Below are 27,211 nucleotides of genomic sequence, written 5' to 3'. Positions count from 1 at the left end.
TTCTCGACACATTTCGACACCCTATCATTACGAATCAATTAACCACGGACTAGAATAACGTGTAAGTTATTAAATGTATGATTTATAAGAAATCTTAAAGGCCGGCAACGCACTCGCGAACCCTCTGGCATCGAGTGTCCACGGGCGCCGGTATCACTTAACATCAGGTGAGCCTCCTGCCCGTTTGCCCCCTGTTCTATAAAAAAGGCTCCTTCACCTTTGCCTGTCTGTAACATTAATAATTTTATTAGTTAGTAAGTAAAATTTAAATATTTATTTTAGTTACAATGGCAACAAATAAAATAAATTAAAAATGAAGAAATAAATTCACTGTATTTTTCTTATTATTATGTTATATTTCAATATTAATATTATAAACTAGTTGGATCATGTAATGGATAATCTTTGGACCTAATGATACAATTTTGAATTGGTTTAACTAAAGCCACATTATTTCTGTCATATAACGCGAAAAATGGAAATAATTTGTGTTTGTCGGATATCTCAGTCAAACGGTCGAACGAACACTGCTAACGATGATATATTATTGTTCTAGAGAGAGTACGTTTTTATAAAATGAAAATCTTCACTGTCATATCATTACATAATGTAGGGTTGCCTGGAAGAGGTCGCTTGTTTGCGATAAGGCCGCCCGTTGCACCCCTTGTAATTTTTATGTATTGTGTTATTTGTGTTTTTTTGCAACAAAGTGTGAATAAATAAATAATGTTTATTATAAATCATTGTTTCTTTATTACTCTTTCATGTATAATATTAAATGGTTTCGATTTTTGTGAATATGTTAGGAATAACATACTAATAATACAATAATAGATCGGTATAGTAATTTACAAGGTAAAACACATTATAATAACTTTTTTTTATTTCTACTCAAATCTAATGCGCAAATAGAAATAAATAAAAATGTATTGTTTTAACAATTCGTAAAGTTTTTAAGTTATTAATTTTGTAATTATGAGTTTAAAATTATCTGTATAACTGCGACCAACTTTTTCAAACGAAATTTGCTAAATATGAGATCAAAGTATTTCTTTGAATTAAGAGACGAGTTATATCTAGGATTTTATTTGATAATATTAAACGAGTTGTTGAATCGGCCGTAAAGGGCATCGCTAAATACTTTATAAGTATTCAAGAAAAGAGCGTACCAATTCTTAACAGGCCGGCAACGCACTCACGAGCCCTCTGGCATTGAGAGTGTCCATGGGCAGCGGTATCACTTAACATCAGGTGAGCCTCCTGCCCGTTTGCCCCCTGTTCTATAAAAAAAACTTTAGCATTTATCATCAATTGCCTTGCCGGCTGTTGAAGTAGGTTTTTTTTTAAATTAATTAAATCATATATTGTTTTATTAGTAACTATTACAATCAAATATACAGTATTTATAATTTTCTTTACATATAATAATAATTATTTATTTTATGTTTGTTTCACAGGAAAAGCTTTATATCTAATTGCGCTAGTTATATAAACAAAATTAGTCAGGTTTATCTGATGCTGAATTAGGTGGAACCTGTATTTCAGCATACAGCACCTAACCCCTTAAATATATTAGACAAAAACTCTAGCATCAAGTACATAACTCATTAATAAAACAATAATATAGGTAATAAAATATACATATAAAATATAATAAAAGTTTTAGTGGATTTGGTTCACCGAACGATGACAAAAATTGGAAAGAAACAATGTACTTTTTTTGAAGTTTGGCGATTGGATAGGTTAAGAGAACTTCTGCATCAACTACCCAAACGACATCACCACCTCGGTCTGAAATCTTACTTGTAATTCATCCGTTTCCCTTTCCCAAACAACCTAAGCATTCCCTTTATATACATGAATCATGTTTATAAGGTGTTTATGTGACTTGGCGACTCCTATATGTCAAAGTATTTCCGAACCAATTCGACTTAGGGTCCTTCAAGAAAAGAGAGTACCAATTCTTAAAAGTCCGGCATCGCACTCACGAGCCCTCTGGCATTGAGATTGTCCATGGGCGGCGGTATCACTTAACATCAGGTGAGCCTCCTGCCCGTTTGCCCCTGTTCTATAAAAAAAAAGTCAAATACATATTGACGTAGACGTCAGACGAGTCGTTTCGGAGTCCTTATGCGGTTCCCTTATCAACTTTATACATAACATTCGTCATTGTTTGCGAAATTCTATTTATCAAGCAAGTCAGAAGTTTGATACATTTAACATAATAGATTTAGGAGTTTGAATTAACTTAGGAAAACATACAATGTTGGTGTGCCTCGTAAGTTTCGAGGGGTTCAAGGATCGATTCCCGGAGCGAAAAATAGCTATTCGTTGACGGATGTTTTGCACGTGCATTATTGATTCTAACAATTACATGTTTTTAGTTTTTTTTTTAGTGTTATTAGTTTTGTTTTGTTTTATGTTCATTCATGTAACATTTAGTTACATGAATGAAATGCATTGATAACCATGTTAGTCAACAAAGTAAATTTTCTTTTCTATCTATGTAATCTATTTGTGAAGGTTTGTAATTGGCCCACAACTTTATATATATATATATATATATATATATAAAGTTGTGTGTAAAGTATATATATATATATAAATAAATGAACATTTTAGTAAATAATTTGTAGCGTAAACAATCATCGCACAATTGATTCCAACAAAGTTGTTTTAATTTAGATTTCAAATAAGAATGAAACTAGGCAAGATTTTTTTTTATATTCGGCTGCTAAAAATCGCAATACTGTTCTGGCTTGCTGACCTGGCTTGGAACATGCTAGTTCTGTTTATATGAGACTAGGATTATTTTAATCTAGTACTATTGTAGTGACTGAGGTGGCACGTCTAAAATGAGCTGCATGTGAAAAAAATGTTGTAGGGTTTATAATGAAACAGCAGTAAAAGTTTTTTTCACATTATAGATATTTAACTAAAAAATTTTGGAATAATATTTTATAACCTTAATTCCATTAAGGTTATAAAATCGCTTTATCAATCTTAATTGTATACTTGGAAAATTGTAATGATATTAGGACTAATAAAAGTAGACAAGTCTCCAACTAATATTTTTATTGAATTCTGTGTCTTAGAGAGTACGACATACATAATACTTAACAATTAGGTTATATACATATTTTAAAATAGCGTGGAGAATTGGCTGAAATGATTAATAGTCTCTACACTACACATGGTGTTGGTGTTAAACCAAACGTGTGGTTCCTGCTAACTAGCCAACTGAAAACTAGCTTCGCCGACTCCATTGGTCTTGTGTATCCGCTCTCCTGTGAGGCGGACATCAGCAAGTACAGAAGTGGATGTTCGCGTCTTGCCGATTCAGGACGGCACTGGGGAGGCCGTATAGCCCTTGATGTGGGCTTCGTCGGCCACATGAACGTAGTATAAAAGCCTGGATGGTAAAATCAGTGGTGGGGCTACTGTCCTAAAAAATAGGACTCCACTCTATTAAAAACTATCCTGGCTTGTAAACAAGTTTTGACTTTAAATCGAATGTATAATATAATATTTAAAAATTAACAAAAAACGTCGGCCTTGTTTCTTGCTTTGCTTATAAGAATTTCAATGTATTATTCTACAGAATTTACCCCAGTATTATTACTATTAATAAAGCTTTAATAAGGTAAACTAGCTTCCTGGCTTACTATCTAAGCTAAGCTAAGAAATGCTAGTTTTGTCTACAGAAAGCCAAAAGTACTAGCTAGCTTACTGACACTAGCTTGCTATCCTAGCTTGATATACTAGCATCGTGTAACTCGGGCTTAATAACTAACACAGGGAATCCTAATATAGCTAGAGCACTTTCTTTTTAACTAAACATCCATATTAATTATGTATAATAAATTTTTTTACTTCTTTAATAATAAAATAATTTTTGAATATACACGAAAATAATGCATCATGCATTTATAATTCCCACTTTGACGCATCCCAAATATAATTAAAATACGATTGCTCTATCCTGATATTGGTTCCTGGAAATTGCATAATATTTTAGTAGGACAGAAATTTCCAGAACGTTCTAAGTGGTTGGGTCCACTTTGAGCGAATTTAAGTTTAAGTGGGACCAAATTGTTGAGCGCTGGAATACTTTGGAAGTACTTTACGAAGTCAGTTAGCAAATTTTGAAAGTTTTAATAATAAATAAACTAGCCTATTCTAAATGATATTTAACTAGAATTCCATCCAATCCATAAAAACTATGACAGCGATTCAACTAAAATAATTTGTCCCTTTTCAGCACAGCGTAAACACAATTCGATAGACAGAGAAATGAGTATAAATGCATGAAAAGAAGACTGAATTATTGCTTTTGAATCAATGTGTATCCGTTATAGTAATGCTCTTTGAGTGAAGACAAAAAACTTACCTTGTTTTTTTTTAATTCCACTCCACACCAGATGAACGCTTCACAAATTAATGTAGGAAATTTATAGGATTAAAGATTTCCCAACGGGGTCGTATTTTTAACTTATATTTTACCAACCATCCATTGTGGTCCTTCGAGCCGGACTTCATATCCTAAACAAGTTTTTACTTTATATCGAATGTATAACATAGGTATAATATTTAAAAATTAACAACAACCTTGTTTCTAAGAATTTTACTATATTATACTATTCTACAGATTTAACCCCGCTATAATAATAATTATTATTATTAAAGCTATAATAATGTATCTATATTTAACAATTGTTTAGTTTCCCATTCTTTATATGGGTATTAGTTGTGTTAGCATAAATTCGAAAATATAAAGTTAGTTTTCATTTATATTGTAGTATTTGTATGGGTTAAAGTCAGCTCCATATTTTTGCATTTCTATTTGTCTTTAGTAGCATTCATCCAGTAGACCCTCTAGATCTACTGACTCACCTGTCTTTCTTTCGCCGTTCTTAACATCTCTTACCAGTGAGAAAGAGTGTTCATCCTTTATCCCGTGTCCTATAATAGACCCTGCCCATTTCCGTCAATACAAATTTATACATTTCAGGTTTTCAGTTCATATTTATTTATATATTTATATGTATTTTTCAGGAATAAATGAAACAAAAGAAACAATTTAACGTTTTATTGATACTTACAATTTGTCTAATAAGCTATGAGATCGAATTGAGAGTAAAAAATATTTATAACATCTACTCTGCACTTATATATATATATATATATATATATATATCATAGGAGACAGCAATACATATCTACATACACATAACGAGTATCCAAAGACCGGTCCCAAAAAGTAGAGCTTTTATTTATATATTATATTGGACGACCAGAAGGGTAGGCTTTGCCCATGGACACCCATTTCTGGTGGGTGCGTTGCCGGGATTTGAGAGACAAGTACTCTTTGAACAATTAGAGATTATCTCTCAGGGAAAACTCGAAGAGTGTTCGCCAGTTCTTTAGGTCAATATTAAATTCTTACATTAAATGTTTAAAAATGATTTATTATTCAAGGGAAACCATATTTCTTTTGATGATGTTTATGTAAAAAGTTCATAGTAAAACCACTTACGTGGGGCATTTATTTAAAAAAAAATATATTTTTAATTATTTAATAAGAGAATTGAATTAAATATATTAAAGTATTATGCTGTGGAGTAGACGTATTCCACAGCGTATAACGTATTCAACTTCTGACCACAGTGACCACAACAGATAGTTTGCGCTTCAGAGGCAAAAGAATATAATAATAGTAAAAAATTAACAGTTGAAGTAAAGAAGTATTGTGTAAAAGTATATACTAAATGAAAATAAGAACTAATAAATCAGTTTGGGCGGATTAAAAACTATTTCGTGGGATATTTAGTTTGAGTTAATGAACTTAATAACTGCGACGAAGATTAATTTTGTTGAGTTGAGTTAAATTTAATCAATTTCAGTTAACGGTTTTTGGGTTACGGTTTTTAGATACCCGTAGTGCGGACCCCGTCCTAACACTTGTGCTAATTAAGACATACATAGCGAATTAGCTAACCCCCAAACCCAATAATTAAACCACAATCTCAGATTGTTTTCAATCAGACCGTGATAGTCCATCGATCTCCTATCTGCATCCCAATAACCAAACCCAACGAAGACAATCCATTTTTGGCGACGGATAGAATGTAATCTCTTCGCTCTTTACACTCATATTTGACCGAATAAAGTATATAAAACCGAATAAAGTAAATAAAACCGTACAATTAATATTAAAATATATATGTCTGTGTTAAAAACATATCAAATAGCGTTTTAATTATTTAAAAATTGGTGTTAAAATCTTAAAATAGGATATTGGCACAGTTGAACTTTCATTTTCATACATAGGTCTATCCACATACACCGATCCGACCAACTATGGATAGCTTGTATCGACAGATGGCTATTACAATCCGTGGATTGATTATTGGCACACATTAATTAATATTTGATTAACATGTCTATCTCAGATGGTCAAAAGTGGATTGAGATAGGGTTTGGGCGTATAAGAGTAATAGTTATAGCGAAAAACTTGTGCCCAGAAATTTATAAATATTTAAGAGAAATCTTTTGCCGCAATTTTCGCAACCAAAACCCAGTATTGCAGTCCGTGAAGTTGTTTTGAAATTAAAAATTCAAGTATGTTTCCACAGCTTCTGTTCGTAATAATCGCTGAAGTTTTAACAAAAGTCCCTCTAAATTAGCACAATATGTTTAAGGCCACCTCTATCAAATACTTATTTATACTCTTTGTCACATAGCAATAAAGATATTCGCAAATACAAACAAAAAAACACTATTATACGCGATTGTTGAGCTGGCTAACAATCACGGATTTAAAACTAATCTAAGACTACGAAAAAATATATTTCTCTAAAACCCAAGTTCACTGACATTTCAACGCTTGCCTAGGGGATAATCGAGACGCGCTGTCGCTCCCATGACAAATCTAATACGTTTCTGACATACGGGAGTCATAGCGGTAAGTCTTTGAGAGGTATCTAACGTTCAATGTCTACTCTAGGTTTATTAGGCCGTCGACATTTTTTTGTTTCATGTTCAGTTTGCACAAAGGTTTTAGCCGGCGTTAGAACTCGTATTATTTATAATCGCATTTTACACAAATTACAGACATTCTTCCATTATTTTTAGGTGTTTAAACACATCTTAGTTTTAATTAGTTTTTAGTTCGACTTCAGATTGAAATCAAATAAACCATTTCGATGCATTTTATTTGATTTCAATATGAAGCGTTTGGCCAAGGGGGAATGAGAGAATATATAAGAATGAGAAGCAACGTATATAAATAAATGTTTCCTAATAAAGACGGAAACAGAATATGCCTTTTTTGTGTTGCTCTTGCTAGCTTTGACTTAACTTATACCTCCGGGTACACTTACTGTATGTATTTAGATTTCAGACAGATGTTAATTTTTTCATGTCAGTTTAATTAGTGATTAAATAACGGGCCGTTATTACGTCAGTGAGCTTAGGCTAACAAGAAGGAAGACAAATCTTAGTATTCAGCGTTTATTTCCTGTTTGTAAACAATTTTATTTTTTTAAAGAAAAGGTACCTTGGACTGTTTAGCTTCTTTAGAAGAGAAAAGAAGAGAAGGTTGAGCCGTAGTTCCTTAGATGCCATAGCGCGATGATACTGAGTTCATCCAAAGACCTATAAAAACAATAAATTAGTTTTGAAAATGGCAGATTGCTGTGGAATTTTAAATATTATTTAAAAATTATTTGATGAAATATAAATAATAAACAAAAAACTTGAGAGGTGTCAAGGGACACCCGGATAGAACGAAGTTCCTTTCGATTAATTACTGAAGGCATTGTTATAAAATTGTATTTTTTTAAGTTATATTTTTTTTTATTACCAAATATAATGTTATTAAAACGTAATCAGTAGTAGGCTTTAGTAATAATTGGCTTGTGGTAATTGAAGTAGGAAACATATGTTTTGGATTCTATTTTATGTATGTATTGAAAAAACTGCATAGATGGCAGATGCATGGATGGTTAAAATAAAAAATAATTAAAACTAAATGGAACTTATAGTAAAAAGCAATAAATTTTATATGATAAAGGACATGGATCATTTATTAAAATGGGACGGGGAATCCCCAACGATATCGTCAGGCTCTTTTGCGAGAATCCCCGAATTCTACATAATTGAAAATGAAATTTTTATGGTAGCGATTTATTTTTTTGTTAGTACAATGTTCTTAAAGTTAACCCGGTGCGGTTACCCCGCCGCCCCCTTTGCAACGCCACTGCTAAGCATCCACTTTTATTATGTTTTATAAAGTATTTGCTTTCTTAGTATTGTCTTTTATTAAGATAACTTTTACACATTTAAAGAAAACAACACAAACAATCCGCGAAAATGGACACCGTGAGCAATTTCTGCAGAAACCCTACATCTTTTAGTCGATTCCAACTCCGGAGAAATAAATACAGATAATACAACATTTTCTACAGCTGTGATACTTTTTGACATTTAACACCTTTGTCTTCAGTCACCGTGACCACGCACGCTGTAAAGCACGCGAAACGTCTGTTTAAATTTAAAATTATGTCTAAATAATTATAAGTTTAAATACAATAATACATAACTATAATCCGTAAAAAAGTGTTTTCTTTATTTGTTTTCTTTCTTTCTTTAAATAAATATCATAATGTTAAAGCATAAATAAACACATGATTATATAACATACCTCGTTTTCCAACATTCTGCAAGAACACTCTGTTTGCCACAGCTTGTCTCTGGTTTGCTTCGCGCATCTGCTTCCTGGCAACTTCTAGCAGCAGTCTCTGACGCAGCACCTCCATGGGGTTGTTGATGGACAGCGAAGGCATTTTGCGTTTCGGTCGAATGTTAAAGTCTCGAACCAGCCTCTGCAATAATATTTTGGATACATACTGGCCTATCAGGCACGCGATCTGGCAAAAATAAAAATCAAAAAATATCTTTATTCATATAGGTAAAAAAGTAAATAAATGTCTTCTACACCCGAACCCAATAATTAAAAATTATTAATTTATTTATTAATACATCCACAATTCAGATTGAATATCTGAGAGCAGAAAATTTATGCATATGCATAAATTTATGCTCATTATTGATAATCTATATAAACCAAATAAAGTAAAAAACACCGTACATTTAATATTAAAATATAGATGTCTATGATTAAAATATACCAAATAGCGTTTTAATAATTTTAAAAACTGGTGTTAGTTAAAATCTTAAGATGAGGATATTGCCACAGTTAAACTGTCATTTTCATACAAAGGTCTATCCACATACACCGATCCGACCTACCATGGATACCTTGACCGACTAATGGTTATTACAATCCGTCGATTGGTTATTGGCACACTTTTATCAATATTTGGATTAAGATGTCAGATGGTCAAAAATGAATTGAGATAGGTTATTGGGTTTGGGCGCTAGTTGACCACTATTTTCAATGACATAAAAAGCGAGTGGCTTTGTACCATTGAGAACAAACAACATATATGGCGAGATAAAGTTGAGGTATTTGCTTCTGCGGCTAATAAATAGTCTACCCAATCAGATAATAGATAGCCTAACACTAACCAACATAAACCCTAAATAAAAAAACTACTTTTACAATTTGTCGCGCTCCCAAACAAGACTGCTATGGTTACAAACCACAGCGATTTTCTAATGTAACATATTGTGATTATATTATTTTGTAATATAAAGAATAAAGCAAATAAAGAAATGATAATAAGGATGCTTCATATAATTTGATATAAATAATAATATTTTTTCTGTTTATTTAGTGATTCAAGATCATAATTTGATAGAGGCGACTGCACGCACGAAAAAACATAACGCATGCGGCGTTACCTAGCTCTGAGGCGTTCCATTTAAGCCTTGAAATGTTAGCGAGAGCGAGAACGAGCGACAAACTCCACGTTCGGCAGCGTTCGATTGTTAAAAAATTGACATAATCGTATTCAGGCGTACAAATAAATGTAACTTGATCAATTCAATTGTAATTTCCATTTACCTCCTGTATATCCATACATAATATCTATAAATAAAATTAAAATTTTCTTTTGAAAATGCAACCTCATCAGTATTTTGTTAGCTCCAATAGCCGTGATTCGAACTTACGACAGGGTTGAGAGTCTGAAGACACTAGGCTAGTGATTCTCAACCTTTTTTTGTTACGGCATATATTAAACGATTTAACATTTGGCGGCACACAAAGATAAAAACTATTTACTTACTACAACACACTCCATAAATAGTTTATGACAAAAGTTTTAAATATACAGAATAAACTAATATTTGCTTCCAATAATAATAATTAAAAGTTTTTTTACTGGATTAATTACAAGCTAATAATTATTTTGTTTTTAATTGATATAATTTAATAATATTAACATAATTATATGTTCGCAAAATTTGGCGGCATACTTTTGAAATCTGGCGGCACACAAAAGTGCCGCGGAACATAGTTTGAGAATCACTGCACTAGGCCAACACTGCTCATATTATAATAAAACCTTTTACGAAACGTTGTAAGTAAATTTAACGTCTCGTAACTACTATAAGAAACTATATACATATGCAAGAATATGTTGCATAGATCAATAAAATACAAAGAAATAACAAATTGAAAAATTAGTTTGAAAATGAAATTTGCGTTCAAATATATAGCAGCTTTAAAAATCTGTCACGAAAGTAGGAAAAGGAAACTCTTCGTTAGTGCGATTCAAAGTATGATGCCATCGTATCGACAATTGCTCTTTGAATATATTTGGTTTAAGTTTTATCTCTTCCGATTATATTTACGTCATAATGGAAGAAAATAGTTGACGAGACATGTGATTTAAACTTTATAAAATCATGTATATGTATAGACTAGCTGACCCGGCAAACCTTGTTTTGCCATGTATGTTATTTCTAAGAAACATATTTTAATTCTACTACAATTATAATATTTGATTGCCATCTTGCAACCCTATTGCGTATCTGTGGATAGATTTAAAAAAAAATCGGGATGTAAAAATAGGGGTTGTTCGAGAGAGACATGAGGGTGAAAATTTAAGCTTGCATGTATTTTTGTATGATGTATCGTGAAAAAATGAAAACGAATAATTTTGTCTAAAAAATAAATAAAAAAAATTAGGGGTTACCCGTAACATTTAGGGGGGATGAAAAATAGATGTTGTCCGATTCTCAGACCTGGGTAGGTCTTGGGGGTATATTGGGTAATATGCACACAAAATTTCATAAGAATCGGGAAAGCCGTTTCGGAGGAGTTTAACCACAAACACCGCGACACGAGAATTTTATATATAAGACTAGCGGATCCGACAGACGTTGTCCTGTCTATACGTCTTTAATTTGAAAATTTCAAACTTTTTTTAATAAGCTAAAACATTCTGGACCATTTTGATGAAAATTATTATTCAAATGTTATGACAATATCTAACGATCCAGCACATGGTCTACAATAACACAATGATAACAAAACTTTTTTTAATTTGATCGCAGCGCTAACTGTCGGGACAGACTAAAATTAAAATTCGAATATTATTTAAAATTTGACAGTGCGATGGTAGCGCCGTCTGTCGGATCCAATGTAAAACATTCCAAAATCAACAACTACTAATTAATTAAAAAAAACATTGTCCAGCGGACAAAATCGTGAATCTAAACCATTCTCGAATCTCCACGAACACACACAAAAAATTTCATCAAAATTGGTCCAGTCGTTTAGGAGGAGTTCAGTCACATACACACGCACACAAGAAATATATATATTAAGATATTATGTATTAAGAAATAGCCAATTAAAATTCGTATCGATATGGCTAATTAGAGAAGATGTCAGTACAGCATCGGAATAATTGTAAAAAGCCAGCGACGGAACCGAACAGCTTGTACTCTAATGTACCGCGCGATGATGGCAATACTAATACTGACAACACCACACACCATGGTTAGGTAAGCTAAGTAAAAGAATTCAAATAGCCTATAATAGCCTATCATTTTGCTCTGATGTTGTAAAAACTGTTACTATATTTAAGAATTGGCCACCCATGAACTTGGGTATGTCTGGGTATGGCCGAATACTTAAAGAGATTAGATATGCGAATAGACAACTGAATCTCTTTAGATTCTAGAAGAGATATATATCAAAAGATAGCTATTGGAAATGGCAGATCCGGCTGAAGATCAATCATCTTCAGTTATTTCATACTTTGTATATAACAGGTGTCTTAAAAGAAAGTTTACATTCTATTTATTTAACGTTATGTGAAAATCTTAGACGAGTTCTTGGTGCCTGAACTTCAAAACCTTCCCGGATATAACCAAAGAACATGGTTCAAGTAGGAAGGAGTTACTCCTTCCTGCTGTCACACACATCTAATCTCTCAGGCAAATTGATCTCCAGGAGAGGTGACATAAATTGGCCTCCAGGCAGTTCTTATGGGGTTAACTTAAATCTAAAGTCTACACCAATAAACCGACTTCTCTGGCACAATTGAAAGAAAATATCCGTCCCGAAATGGCAGCCATCTCTGAGTCCACCTGCCGAGCTGTCATAATTAAGTAATTCTCATGTGTATTTTAATAATGAATAAACACTTTTTTGATACACGAGTTACTTTTTTTAATCGATCAACTATATGAACTTCCTTGTGAGACAATAGATAGATAGATGCACTTAGTTTTAACTTGATTTTCGGACTTGCCGTAGGGTTAATAGGCTTTGCACTTGAGCAAAGCTAATTAATGATATAAGTTAGTGCCTGGTTTCACCGGTGCAGGTGTCTCCAGATCTGGTGCCTTCCTCGCTCAACAAATAAGTATCGCAATACAGCCAGGAATAAAGGTCAACGGCCCCAGACCAAACTTTTTAAATTGGTATTAATTTTTATTAATTATTATTATTATAACGTTAAGAATATGTCTCCGATACTATCGACATATTTGTATGTTCACTGAGTTAATTCTCAGTAGCGATATTGTGTATATTATGTGTTTAATTTTTAATGTACATTATTATAATTAATTTAATTAATAACTTTATATTGGTTTTAAATATTGTAAAATTGGAATAAGTGATACCATGATGATCTTATATTCCAATATTAATGTATTTTATTTTATTTGTTTATTTTATATTTTATTAAATGTTTCTCCACATTGTCGTACTGGCATAGGCAGTTAAGATAATTTCTGAAATAAATAAATAAATATAGCAAAAATATGTATATTTAGATTTATTAATATTGACATTCTTGTGTTAAGACCTAAACATAATAAACAAATATTAGTATTTATAATAATTTAAGCCTACATACTAATAATAAACTTAATAAAAAAAATGCAATATTTTTTTTAATAAATTAAAAGTTTGTAAATGACTACTACTGCACGTTTTATTTATCTTATCGTATAAAATACGCACGCAAATCTGAAATATATATTTTGCGGCTTAAAATGAGATTAAAATACTTCATTTAGGGGCCTAAGTATACGCTGCTATAACATGATTCAAGATTAGAAATTGCCTTTTAAGAGATTCAAAACACATATTAGAAAAACATTAATGTGTAAAGGTTACCACACAGTTAATAATAATGACTACCTAGAAGATAAAAACGCTTGGCAATAGTTCTAATTATATTGTTATAATTTGTTTTGTTATCTTGGATGTGTTGTGAATACATATGTGTTAAATTCAAATTCAAAATTTATTTATTCATGTAGGTAACAATGTACACTTATGAACGTCAAAAAAAAAGAAATATTAAATGAATTTAATTTTACATTTACTGCCAGTTCTCAAATCAAGGGCGTAGAACGGAAGAGAAGAACTGGCAATAAACTCTCCGCCACTCTTTTTAATCGCCAAGTTTTTTGACGTGAAATGACGTTGTGGTTCATGACATTGAAATTCCTTTGAATTATTGTTATGTAGAGGGAGGGTAAAACTTGCTGAGTTTCTTGCCCGTTCTTCTCAGAACAAGGCCTCCTGGTAGTCTTGCGAACGGATGGCGTAGTTTTGCTCTTTCGCGAATTTTGTAAATGTTTTTGTTATTTATAAGCATGCCCTAAGACGCATCTAAATTGAATAAACGAATTTCGATTTTGCTTTAATTTGGCTTTATCCGTAAACTCAGATCGGAGCGATCTTTTGTTTGTTTCTTGCTTTATTACAGGGAATTGTGAAACCCGTGGAAACCCATTTTGGTGGATGTCTTGCTAATAAACGATTCATGATCGTTTAGAAATAAAACATCATATATTTCATATATATATTTTAAAACATTTACATATAACTATATTCTATTACTATTTAAAACTTATACAAATTACGTGAAACATCTAAGTCTAATGAGATCATAATTATTATATAATACATAAACTTTTTCGGAATATTTGCTCATGGGCACAAATAAATTCTCTAATATTTCTCCGAATCAAATGCTGCATTCCAAAGGATACCTGTAAAATAGAATATTATTATAACAATGAAACTGTTACACATAATAAAATGGTTTTTACACACAACTATATGGACCAGGATAATAAAGGTGCCCCAAGTGATGCTAGATATATAAGTGATAGCAGAAAGTGGATGGGAAAGCCATTTAATCATTCACTTATTTGCTTATCAATAATTGCTACAGCTTGCTTCGCTACACTACATCAATTATACACAAATCCAAATCCTGTATATTATGTCTAATAAAGAATAAAAGAATTAGGGCCTGTTTCACAATGTCCGGATAAGTTCCAAATAAGCTATTTGTTACTTATTGGTAGGATAAATAGTATTTTTGCGTTTCACGACTGTCAGATAGCGCTATACGTCATGAAATTCGAAGTATCTTATTTGGAACTTTTATCTTTCGAATAATTTATGTGTTGCATACCTAGCTATTTGGCACTTTATCCATACATTGTGAAACAGGCCCTTAATGTAATTGATTGTATGTTTTAAATTTGTGATGTCATATATCCTTTCTTTTTTAAGGCATAGGTACACATTGTTTTAGTACGTATTAATAAATAAATAAAATAAACAAAAAAAAAATGCTGTCAGCGTTAAAGGTACAATGCCACTGTACAATTTATGTATTCGTTTCGTAGTTACATATTAGAACTTTAGATGGCAATTCTCTCGCATAACGCCTTGTGCAATAAACGCATTTTAAAACAGATTTTTTATATGTGTATATTATCATTAGCACGTATACAGTGTGAATATACATGGAGTGATCATATACTGGGTACGTGATCATCTATTGGGGCTTTTACCTTAGTAATAATTAACTTACAAAGAAGTTTCACTTCGGACATGTGTAGTTTGTACGCACGCACTTTTTTATTATATGTTCTATGTACTGATGTTCGAATTACTAGCTGAAAACTTTATGTGTGTGAAAAACTAGATGATACATGCTGTTGAGATCTGGGCCTCAGATATACTTTTTTATTTCATAGCCACGTTAATTAAAAAAAAGCCTTGCCCTTGATTTCAGACATGCCGATATCCTCACGATGTTTTTCTTTACCGTACGAGTGACTGTTAAATGCAAAGTACATTGTTACAAAGCTGGGGTTGCACCAGGGATGAGAGTCGCTGAAACCACTGCAGAACTACTGTACCCTTTGGGTCTCAGATTTTTATTTGTAAATCTAACAGTAGGTAATTGACCTGTGCCTGACACATGTCGTCGGTTTTTTTGGTATTTCGGTCAAGTCTTTGGTGCAAGCTGAGTTCGAACCTACGACCTCTGGGAGTCGCATGTTGGAGGCACTAGACTAGACACTGAATAGTTTTATTTATTTATTTATTTAGTACTACTACAGCTAACATAATTTATATATAATTACAAACAAATACACTGAGAATATAGCCAAAGATGGAATACAATATGATACATTTTACAACAAAAAGATTTATAAAAGGGAACAAACAAACAAAAAGTATTTAATACATTTAACTAATTGTGATTTAATTTATTGAACTAAGCTTAAATTGGTTGTGTTGTGTGATAGTGTAAAAGTGTGGGTATGTACGTGATAGTTTAGCATGCATTTCCAGAACTAAGTTTATCAGATGAGTTCGATCACCTGCTTGTTTATGTAAATTGGCCAACGATTTATGAATCATGCTCAAGAAATTAACAAATGAGGAGTTGGAGAATAAAATCTACGACATATTTTTCTATTTAGACGCAAAAAATTACCCAGGTATTTTAATATTATATTTTTACGTGATTTCGTCTGACATCCATTCTTACTGTCATAGATTTTCGAGGAAATATGTAACACCACAAATGTAATCGCTAAGATCCCAGTACTCGTACTGCCCAAGCCACTATTGAATATATAAAATCAATTGAAAATATATACCTCTCTTTCCGATGTCATTAAGGTAGTCCCTGTTGGCTGCCGCCCGTATAGCCTGGAATTTTCTTTCCTTCTCGAGGCTCAGCTTTTGTCGCAGAACAGACATGGGCAGGTCGATAGAGAGGGATGGCATCCGGCGTTTCACTCTGCCATCACCCTTTCCATTCACACTCATTAGATAACTTTCTGACTCGTGTATAACAAATATGTTAGCTTAAACTTAAACTCAAAATAACTTTATTCATATTACACCAAGTACACATATAAATGTCAACAGAAAATATGTTAAATTGATTCTAAATTATTAAGAAAGACACTATTCAAATATGAAACACTACTATACAGATTTCTTGTATATATATACAAGAAATCTTTTTCTTGATAATTTAATTACTTGTCCAGTGAAGTAAGGAAATTGCATTTATCATATTCTGACCTATGGCCACAGATATGTACATATTAGTTTTTTCACGCCGTCCTTGCGTTAATTTCGACAAAAAATCTTAGGTGTTCTAAGATTTCTGTATCTTTTCTTAATTTTTTTCTAATAGGGCTGTGCCTGACACGTTTTTTTTTATAATGGTCGGAGCTGTTTTATCATTAAAATTGTGAGATAAAAAAATTACTGCAGATTTATTAATTTTAAAATATAAATCTTTATTTTTATATTATTAGTATACTTTGGACACAAAATTTAATTTTTAAGCGATTTAATATATGTATATATGTACATGTCAAAACGTTACACCAATTGTCAGAAAACCAATGCCAACGCGCACAAGGTGAATAAAAAAACTTATTTCTTTATGAATTTTATTATATATTTAACATATGTATATAATATTTACAAAACATTAAACATTTTATCTCTATCGAGATCTCAGGACGGCACTGTAATTGCGTCTTAATGAAATAATTTAGGCGGCCATCTTGCAGTCGGGATACCATGAGTCTGTGGAAAAACGTAATTTAAATATTGCCATGGCTAAAAATATAATTATCAGATAAACACGCTTATATATAAAAGTTTTGTAAAGTAGAGAGACTTGTAAAAGTACAAAGGAAGCAAAATGAGCCTAAGGCTACAGAAAATCGCGTTTCTATCTCCATTTTCATATACAATTTTAATAGCATTACAAAATTAATACGGCATATGACATACTTTAAGAGTTTGCCTTCGGAAGCTTTTGTTACATTAAACCATACTTCACGGCATTAAATCGTTCATATATGTATGTATAGTTAATTTTAGATTGGAAACCTTTACTGAAAAAGATTGTTTTAATGGAATTTAGAAGCAAAGTCAAAGGCGATGAAAAATATATAAGCAAAAAAATACAACAAATTTACAGGTGCAATAAAAGACGTCTGACGGAAATAACAGACTATTCTTAAGCGTTCAAATAAGAATTGTTTTTTTTATACTAACGCTAGTCTGAAATAAACTTTATCTTTTGCTACTGACTTTTTTTCTTTACATTTAATAATTTGAGTGTCGTTATATAGAGTTTACACTTTATTTTTGTTATCGAATTCATGCTCAGAAATAAAAGTGAAGAGACCATAAATAATAGAGAATTTATAACTTACCCCTTTTCCCGATGCAGTTCAAAAAGTCCCGATTAGCATGCACCTGCCGTTCCATGTAGTTGTTGTATGCAGCACGCTGAAGCAATTCCACCGCGGGGTTCACAGAAACGTACACGGTGCGCCGAGACCGCGACAATCCATTATTTACCTTCACACACTACTTATTACACATTTTACCGTGCTTCTAACTTATTCTTTGAAATAAAATAGATCGTACATTAGATACTAATACGTTGCTTGATTGTGACCAACGGTGCGTCAGGGCCAAAACGCGAATGAAAAACAAAAGACGAAATGGCGCGCTTTAATTGTGACCAATCACAATTAAAACGACGCGCATCTGTCAAGTCTATGTTGCCTGAACATAAACAAATGAATCGCGCCATTTTGTACGTTCCAACTTTCTTATGTTTCACGTGTATCACCTAGATCAGTTGTTGTTATAAAATTAGACATTGTAATCACAGTTATTAATTGTATAAGTAATAAGTATTTGCTTACGAAAACTAAACAAAATATAGTAATAAATAAATATAGTTTTACGCACACACGCACAAAATTGAGATATGTGAAACATATCTCAATTTTAAAAGACAAATAATTATATACTTTATCAAGCTTATAGGAGCACTATATCAGCTCATTAAAAAAATAAGTTTAATTTGACTGTCAAAATAATATATTTAAAATTCAAGAGATCATACATGGCCAAATTTCAATAAAAAAAATATATTTTATATATTTTCAATTAAGTCATTTTGATGTTATTTATAGAATGGCCCTTGCTATCTATTAATATTTTTAAATTATATCTAAATGCATAAATTTTGTAACGATGTATGTTTCCATTATATATATAACAGCCGTCTAAAGTGATAAGGGTTGGTATAATTGCCTATATGCTTAGCATAAACTTTTGGATAGTTTCGTCAAGTATTTGTGTATATATACTTGTATTTACTCCTACATCTTGTCGGTACAAAGGCTCTCTATGCCAAAACCTTGGTATGGCAAAAGTCGTGATTTTTTGTGCTCAATACGCCCAATTCGCGCTGTACTGTACATTACTATTCAATTGTTCGTACGTAAAGTATCTGTACATGTGTATAATTGAAAATAATAATAGAACCTCCTTGCTGACTTCAACTTCGAAAAGTCTTTGGACTTTTTTGTTTTGTCTGATGTTCTGTCTTTTTTTTGTTTTATTACTATTTTTGTTCTTAAATTTGAATATGTTATTTGGAGAGAACGTAGTTGACAAATATGTTTCAGAAATATAAAGAATTAATATAGAAAGTGTAAATAATAACACATCTGTATAGAATCATAACCCACTCTAAAAGCTATTACTAGTTTTCTTTTCCAACTTAAGGTAACTTTGATAATCATGCTCTTAATAAGATTTAAGTTTCTATTTAATTTTAGTTATTATTTCATTTATTTTGTGGTTGGTTGTTTAATATTTTTCCTTGCTAGCACGCTAATATTGTAATATAATTGATGTGTATGCGTGTAAAATTTGTTTTGTCATATTTTTCTTGTATAAATTTATGCATATATAACGTATATAACGTTTTAGAACTTAATAAAAAAACTTCTGTCATATAGCTAGAGTCAATGGTCCAAATGAGCCTACTACCTACGGAAATTGAATCACTACATACAACATGACTAGAGATTATAGCACATTTATAAATTCAAGAACCCGCCAAAACGCTTTTCAATTTAAGATGGCGTCGCTTTATTGACATACCAGACCTGTCAAGTTTAAAATTGCTTACATTCTAACAAATCCAACATTAAACAACTCTAACAACAAAAGCAAGGTTTTAACTAATCTGTGGATCGACTTTGATAATTTTTTTAAAGAGTAGTTAACTCGTAAAAAACATTTAAACAAAAATAACGCATTTTAAAGCAATTTTAAAACAATTACTAAATAATTATTTAGTTTTAAATCTGATTTATTACGCAGAATTATTTTATAGGATACTGTATTGCCATTGAGTTGTGAAACACTAGGCGGTTATAAATCTTAATTAACAATTACGATATGATAACAAACGATCTACAATTAAGACATTTCAACTAAGCAATTCTATCGTTACTGAGACCTTTATAGCTATTGTTCTTATCTACTGCTCGATAAATAGACTGGCTATGTATCTATAAGTATTCAAAGCACTGTCGTCTTGGCTATATACGAAAATATAGTAGTGAGATTTGAATAGAGAGAAGCCCTGCTGAAAATGAAAGCATTTGAACTCTCTACTGGAACAGCTAAATCTCTACGTGTATTTTTTTAAACTAAAATTTATTTACCTGTGATTCACGAGGTGCTTCCGCTAGAAGGTAGAGCCAGGGGGCGGATGGATAGCGTCCAGGTGATACAGCATAATCAACGCTTTCCTACAAAAACAATTAAATACTTTAAATTTAAGGTGATTAAATTTTTAAAGGTAAAGAGTTTTTATAGCGAATGTCTAGATTATAAGTTTGACACAGATTTTCAATACATAACTTAACTTGCCTAGTATTATATATGACATTATAAAGTACTTATGATGACATTTGCATGTCTATTTTTATGTCGCAGATTTTTGTAATTTTGTAAAAAAACGATATGTTTTGATTTATCTTATGTAAGAATTAATGTGTGTAACGTGGTATTTCTCTCACTTATTTTGCACAATAAAGCCGTTAGATGGCGCTAACAATGTAAACAGTAATATTAAGTCACGTCCGACATTATCGGTCCACGTAGTTCTATTTGCTTTGTGACATTCCGATTCATACAAAATATAGCGGAAATAAATCAGTCTTTACGTGTTGGCATATATTTTCCTTTATTTTGTCTTCCTATTTATTATACCCACCAATTTGCTGTCACTCTTTCTAGTATGCAAATTAACTTATTTGGTTTTTGTTTATTCACGCCCTTTTCCTGATCTCTACTTGCTACGGTCTTAAAATATCTCTCACTTCCACTATTATGAGATTCACCATTCATGCTTTTCGTTTATTGGTACATGTGATCTTTCCCTTCTCCATATGTACAGGATTAACAGGATTTTTTCCATTGCTAACACATGACTAGTTTAAATACATAAAAAAGATAGTTCTGCAAAAACGAATATAAGATTTTTTTAGTCTTTTTCTAACAAGTTCTACTATTTTATAACACTAGAGTTCATGATTTTTTTTAGATGCTTATCGGTACATAAATCTTGTTAGATTTCCTTTATTTATATTAAGTATCTCATCAGCAAATAAGATTTGAATCACGCTGTTTCAATACATTCACGACCAAATTTACGTCTTAAAAGTCTGTGCGAATTCTTACGCTCAAAATTCGTGAAAATTTACGGTATTTGCTCTGAAGCTTATAACTAGGTTGTAAAAACCTTACATCATCGGGTGCTGATTCCAGCTGGGTCCAGTCGATAGGGTGTGAAATTTCGCTCCTAGGCGCCGCACTTGTGCATACACTGCCCACGGCCAACGTGACACAACAAACTGCCCAGAACATCTGTAAAAGACACATTTTGCTTATTTTTACTATACCTAATTAAGCTGGTTATAACTTAAAATTTATTGGATAGTAATCGTATTAGTAGATAGTTCCGGCTCGAAGGACCAGCATAAATTTTCTCAAAGAGTTATTATATATGTGACCAGTTAACTTTCCCTATTTCCCTAAATAAATAAATATTATAAAATAATTATAATAGTTCTAATAATAATAGTCTTTTAACATTAAAAGTTTTTAGCAATTGGAAAAACTTATACCCCATTATTAAAAAAAAATCATAAACCTAATGTTTCGCTTCTCTGTTAAATACAGATAAAACCTTTAGTTATAACGGTGCAAATTATATAATTGTATTTCGTGATGTGTGTGCAAAATTGTAGTTACTAAACTAAACTCGTTAAAATGACACAGTACTCAAAAATATTCCGATTTATATTTTATGGATTTTTATGACATGCGAGCGAAAGATAATAAATTTGAACGAGTGAACAATTATATGGGATGGGTTGTTTATTATATATATACGTATATGTCGGAGCCATGCCGGTGGTATTAGCTGCCACTGCCATTATATGTCACCATCATGTTACCGCAGAATAAAGACTTCCTCGAGTTTTTTTACAATAAATTGTAATGCAATACACATTTTTGACTTCCAAGGGAGTCAAAAATGTGCTTTTTTATTGATAATAGCTTGCCAACGCTCGGCACACAGTTATCTGTCGCTTGTTTCGTGCTCTCGCTTGCACTACAAGTCTTAAATGGAACGCCTCAGAGCGAGGTAACGCCGTATGCGTCAAGAGCGAGGTAACGCGTGCAGCCGGCTCCGTCGAATTATAAGACGTTGTCACGTCAAAAAAAACTTTACGACTTTGTTCCCAGCCCCCACGTACAAGTATATCAGAATCTTACTAAGGGTCCGTGGTTTTGCAACATATTGTTAAGCACAAATTGAATTCTGATATACGCTCTTTGACGATTTAAAAATCGAATGAATCAGCCATAGAACCTAAAGCTGGGTCGTTAAAACAAAAGCTCCAGTAAAAACCTGTAATGATCGCTTCAAAAGCTATCACTTTGCAAAATGAGCATAGCGTGAGTATAATCAGCGTCGGGATAAATCGATTCCTCGTACCTGATTCAAAAATTTATATTCATTGCACTTTTGATACTCTCGGTAATAGCTTGGCCGTGTTTTAACCCACTTCAAAGAAGATTATTAGTTTGATTATTGTTTGAATTTAACAAATTTTTAATTTTAGCAGAATACTAATTATTAAGCAAACAGTAATTGTAAGAATAACAAAAGTCACAATAGATTTAATAATATATAAACAATATTTACAAATAAACAATTTTAAGTTGTTATACTTGACATGTAAAAATAATTTAAAAAATATATCATTTAAAGGAGTCTTCTTGACTTGCGAACTGGTTGTAAATGTAAATTTACAATTAATTTAATTTGTTTTTCTTGACGTTCATAAGTGTACATGTTTACCTATATGAATAAAGATATTTTGATTTGATTTGATTTGATTTTGAGTCCCTCTAGGCAAGGTGATACTGGCAGCGTTCCCACTTTGAATAGACTAATTCTTTGTCCGAGGTAGCTGCCAGCTCTTCGGTCTCCTGTGATGTCGACTAACCTTTTTGATATTTCCCTAAAAAGCCTTATAGCGCTAGGACCCCACAGACCAAGGGTCTCGACACCGAATAGGAGAAAATCATATTCGGAGCCTAAACCCCTGTTAAATAAACACATTATACTATTATATAATATAGTATTGAATATATCCTACAAATGGTGTAATGTGTTATACACATTGCATCTACAAACTCACATGCACACACAATCACTCATTTGAGTGTATGTCAATGATGTTTGTTAAAAAATATATAAGAAATTGTATTACAAAATAATTTACATCAACTTGGTTTAAGAATTAAGTTTTTGTTATATCTGGGACGTTAACACAGATATTTTTCACTCAAAAAGGTTCCCAAATCTTACAAATTGTAATTATTTTGATTTATTTTATAAACATGCCAGTGGAACGATAGGATAAATACGAGACTATAGTGACGAAAAAAAACAAATCATTAGAACATAACAATTGTTTGTAGATTGAAGTAGCAGAGTGCGGAGACAGGTAAGCATCAGTGTTAGTTTGAGTAAAGAGGCGGGACAAATATTGGTTCTGGGAGATTATATTATGTTCTGTGAGGACTGGCAGGTACAATGATATAAGGAGATGGTCGGAGCAAGTCGTTTTCTAATCACTATCTATGGAATGATGTTTTTGCCTAAGTAAAAGTTAGATAGTTTGATGTATTTTTGAAATCACGACAAGAATTTTCTGTCTGAAGAATTATTATTTAATTAGCACCTTGGAACCCCACAAACCAAGAGTCTACTTCAGTAGGAACAAAATTAAAGTCTCTATATTGTAGCCGGATATTTTCCGCCCATAATACAAATACATAATTTTTACTAGTTATTCAATTTATTATCTATAAATCTTGTGTAAATAACACTTGTAAATCCGTTTGTGTCAAAAAATGCAATCTAAATTTCGTGAAAATTGGCGGGAAGTTATTAACTGGTCGCGTTTGAGAGCTGTCAGATTTTCAACATGCGTCGGATTTGTCGCCCGCCAGATTAACTCGGCTATAAATCGCATGTTGGCATTTTATGTATTGAATTTGTTGAATTTTATCTGCACTATGTCCCTTGAAAAATGTCTAACATCAAACATCTTTCAACCTCGATTATCTTAATATATATAAATCTCCTGTCACGAACTACTTAACCGATTTTAAATGAAATTGGCACACTGTGAGCAGTCTGGTCCAACTTAAGAGATAGGATAGCTTAGATCTTTAATTATAGTCGCAATTTTATTTTATTGCAAATTATTTGTTTATTATTCAATACAATTCTAACAGATGGCGCTGTGTTAAAAGTACCAACGTTTCACATAAGCTATCTACCATTCACATAAGTTCTCCTACCGTTTCCCTTGAATAGTTTACTACTATGTAATATAACAAAAACCTTAGTCATAACGCTTGGCCGTGTCTGCTAGTCTTTATTATAAATTCATAATAATTGGACAATAACACAGTTGATCTAAAAATCGGCCATCTTGTTTTTCTATCCTTGGTGCGAGGTCAATTTAGATATTTAAACCTCTCTCAACGACAAATGTTTTAATAGAATTGAGACTCCTAAAGTTGAAATGCGTTTAATATTCATTATTTTCTGTCTTTTGTTCGCGTACTTATACATAATATTATTACTTATACATAAACATAATTTATACATATATTAGTTTGATTCGGGAAATTTGGGAAATCTAGTCCAACTCCATTTTTTATGTGTAAAACTGAATCAGTGCTTTTCATAAGTAATGAGTATTAATGTAGTTCTAACAAATCAGTCAGTCAGTTTCTAGTATGGCAGAAACAACAGCTCATGTTATCGGATGAAGAAATCGCCTTTAATTTTTTCGGAGTTGGAGATGACGGAATCTTGCAAATTGTGAACTGTTTTTCGTTTCCGAATTATAAAACCATTTCGTCCATAGTTGTGAATCGATCCAAAACCCAAGATCTTGTAATTTTCAGATCGTTGGCGCGTCAAAAAGCGTATCATACCCAAATCGTTGTGTGTAGTATGACCAGTTTTATTTCTTTAAATTTACAGTGATACAACTATTCAACTTTTTTAATCATATGTACAGTCTATCGATGTAGGGTGTCCCATGCGTCCCCTCATCACACTGACCTGCGACCCTAGAATGGAGGAGCATTAACTCCTGTTAATCTACACCTTCACCAGCTCCGTAGTAAAAATTTTTCATGGAGATATTTTTTAACCGCGCTTACTTCAGTTTATCGATGTTTAAAATCACGACGCAAATAATTTCCAAAAACAAAAGAACGCTCATTGTTTTTTTTTAATAATTCCAGCCAGTATTTATTTCCAAGGAGAATGTATGTAACGAATTGAACATCTTTATCTATCTATTCGTATAACGCCTGCACACAACTAATATGTAACAATGCTTTATATCTACAAAAGTTTAGTCAAAGACATTTAGCGCAACTGAACGACATACAAGACGGTTTGAAGCGATGTTGTTTCATGTCTATTAGGAGGCATTTAACATGGAGTAAGTATTTATTTGGGACGTGAACAAACCTCTATGTAAGGTCAACATTCTCATGCAAATATAAACAAAACTTTTATTATTAATAGAAACAGTGGGAAGAAATTTTAAAAACCTCCTGTTCTATAAAAAAAAGCAACTTTTCACCCTAGTCATAAAGGAAAGTATTCTTCTTGTGCAACAGTAGGTTAATTATTATTTAGAAATGATTACGTCAAGAACGGTTAACATGTTAAATGAAAGAGACTGCAATAAATTAACGTACATGATTTTTTAATATGTGAAAAGTTATTAATTTATTATGGAGAAAAAACAATTCTTGGTACTAGACATGTTCTATTAAGAACGAACTTTAATTTATGGGGGAACTGTTTAATTTGTGATATTGTAATACATATAACACAATATTAAATCAAGACTTAAGATGGAAGCATTTTAACCTCTATATGGTACCAGCTAGCCACTGAAGTATTTCTAAACAACTTAAGATCCTTTATGAAAATAGAGACGAGAGAGAGAGAATCCATTCTTAACAGGCCGTATGTGCGAGTCTTTTTGCAATGCTAGTGTAAATAGGCTGTATCGGTAATCAGCTGAGCCTTTTACCCGTTTACACCCTGTTATATAAAAATAAGAGAAAAATTGTTAAAAGGCCGGCAACACACTTGCGAGGCTATTGGCAATACTAGTTTGCATAGGCTGTATCGCTTTTCAGGTGAGCCTCTTAACCGTTTACACCTAAATAAACGTTGTTATATAAAAATAAGCGAAAAATTCTTAAAAGGCCGGCAACACACTTGCGAGGCTATTGGCAATACTAGTGTGCATAGGCTGTATCGCTTTTCAGGTGAGCCTCTTAACCGTTTACACCTAAATAAACGTTGTTATATAAAAATAAGCGAAAAATTCTTAAAAGGCTGGCAACACACTTGCGAGGCTATTGGCAATACTAGTGTACATAGGCTGTATCGCTTTTCAGGTGAGCCTCTTAACCGTTAACACCGTGTTATATTAAAAATTCTTAAAAGGCACTTGGGAGGCAGAGGAGGCTGATTCTAGCCTATTAGATTGGAAGATCATGAAACAGATACAGAAATCTGAAATCCAGACCTAAAAAGGTTGTAGCGCCACATAATCAAGACATGGAGATCATATATTTATGAAGATATAATCAAAACACAAGTTACATAACGTATTACATATTAATATCACGCATTATTGTCGAATGCCTGTCTCACGAATTCCAGGGATAACAAAATCATCGAATGTCAACAAACTACTATTAAAATGAGTAAACGAAATAAAAAAAACTAAAATCTGCATTATTAAAATATTTTGTTATTTAAAGATACTCTGAGTTGGTCATTATGTATTAAGCTTAATTGTTCCCAACCATAGGACTAACAAAATACTTAAAAAAAAGGTTTTATTAATAAACTTTTAAATTAATTAATTTACGATTGCTAAATTAAACTATAAAATAAAAAATAAAAATTTACAGTAATTATAT

At 32.0% G+C, this 27,211-nt stretch overlaps 1 protein-coding gene across 3 annotated transcripts in view; it reads right to left on the bottom strand.

Annotated features, from left to right (window-relative positions):
- Positions 1-6,532: 6,532 nt before the first annotated feature.
- Positions 6,533-27,211, bottom strand: part of LOC111002113 (diuretic hormone 45) — a 70,589-nt gene continuing 49,910 nt past the window's right edge. Inside the window, exons 3-6 of one of the 3 annotated variants that reach the window (XM_045633557.1) lie at positions 21,404-21,523; positions 20,317-20,403; positions 8,705-8,885; positions 6,533-7,656 (exon numbers count right to left, since the gene is read on the bottom strand). In XM_045633557.1, the coding sequence (XP_045489513.1) occupies positions 7,616-7,656; positions 8,705-8,885; positions 20,317-20,403; positions 21,404-21,523 (429 nt within the window). In that variant the 3' untranslated portion in view covers positions 6,533-7,615. Of the gene's footprint in view, positions 7,657-8,704; positions 8,886-14,346; positions 14,491-16,407; positions 16,562-17,232; positions 17,357-17,994; positions 18,143-20,316; positions 20,404-21,403; positions 21,524-27,211 lie in introns of those variants that run through there. The other 2 variants (XM_045633558.1, XM_045633559.1) reach the window with 2 other exon arrangements.

This window comes from Pieris rapae, chromosome 23 (genome assembly GCF_905147795.1).
Source record: "Pieris rapae chromosome 23, ilPieRapa1.1, whole genome shotgun sequence".
Lineage (NCBI taxonomy): Eukaryota > Metazoa > Arthropoda > Insecta > Lepidoptera > Pieridae > Pieris > Pieris rapae.
The sequence above is the reverse complement of the archived record's forward strand: the minus strand, read 5'-3'. Positions and strand labels throughout refer to the sequence as shown.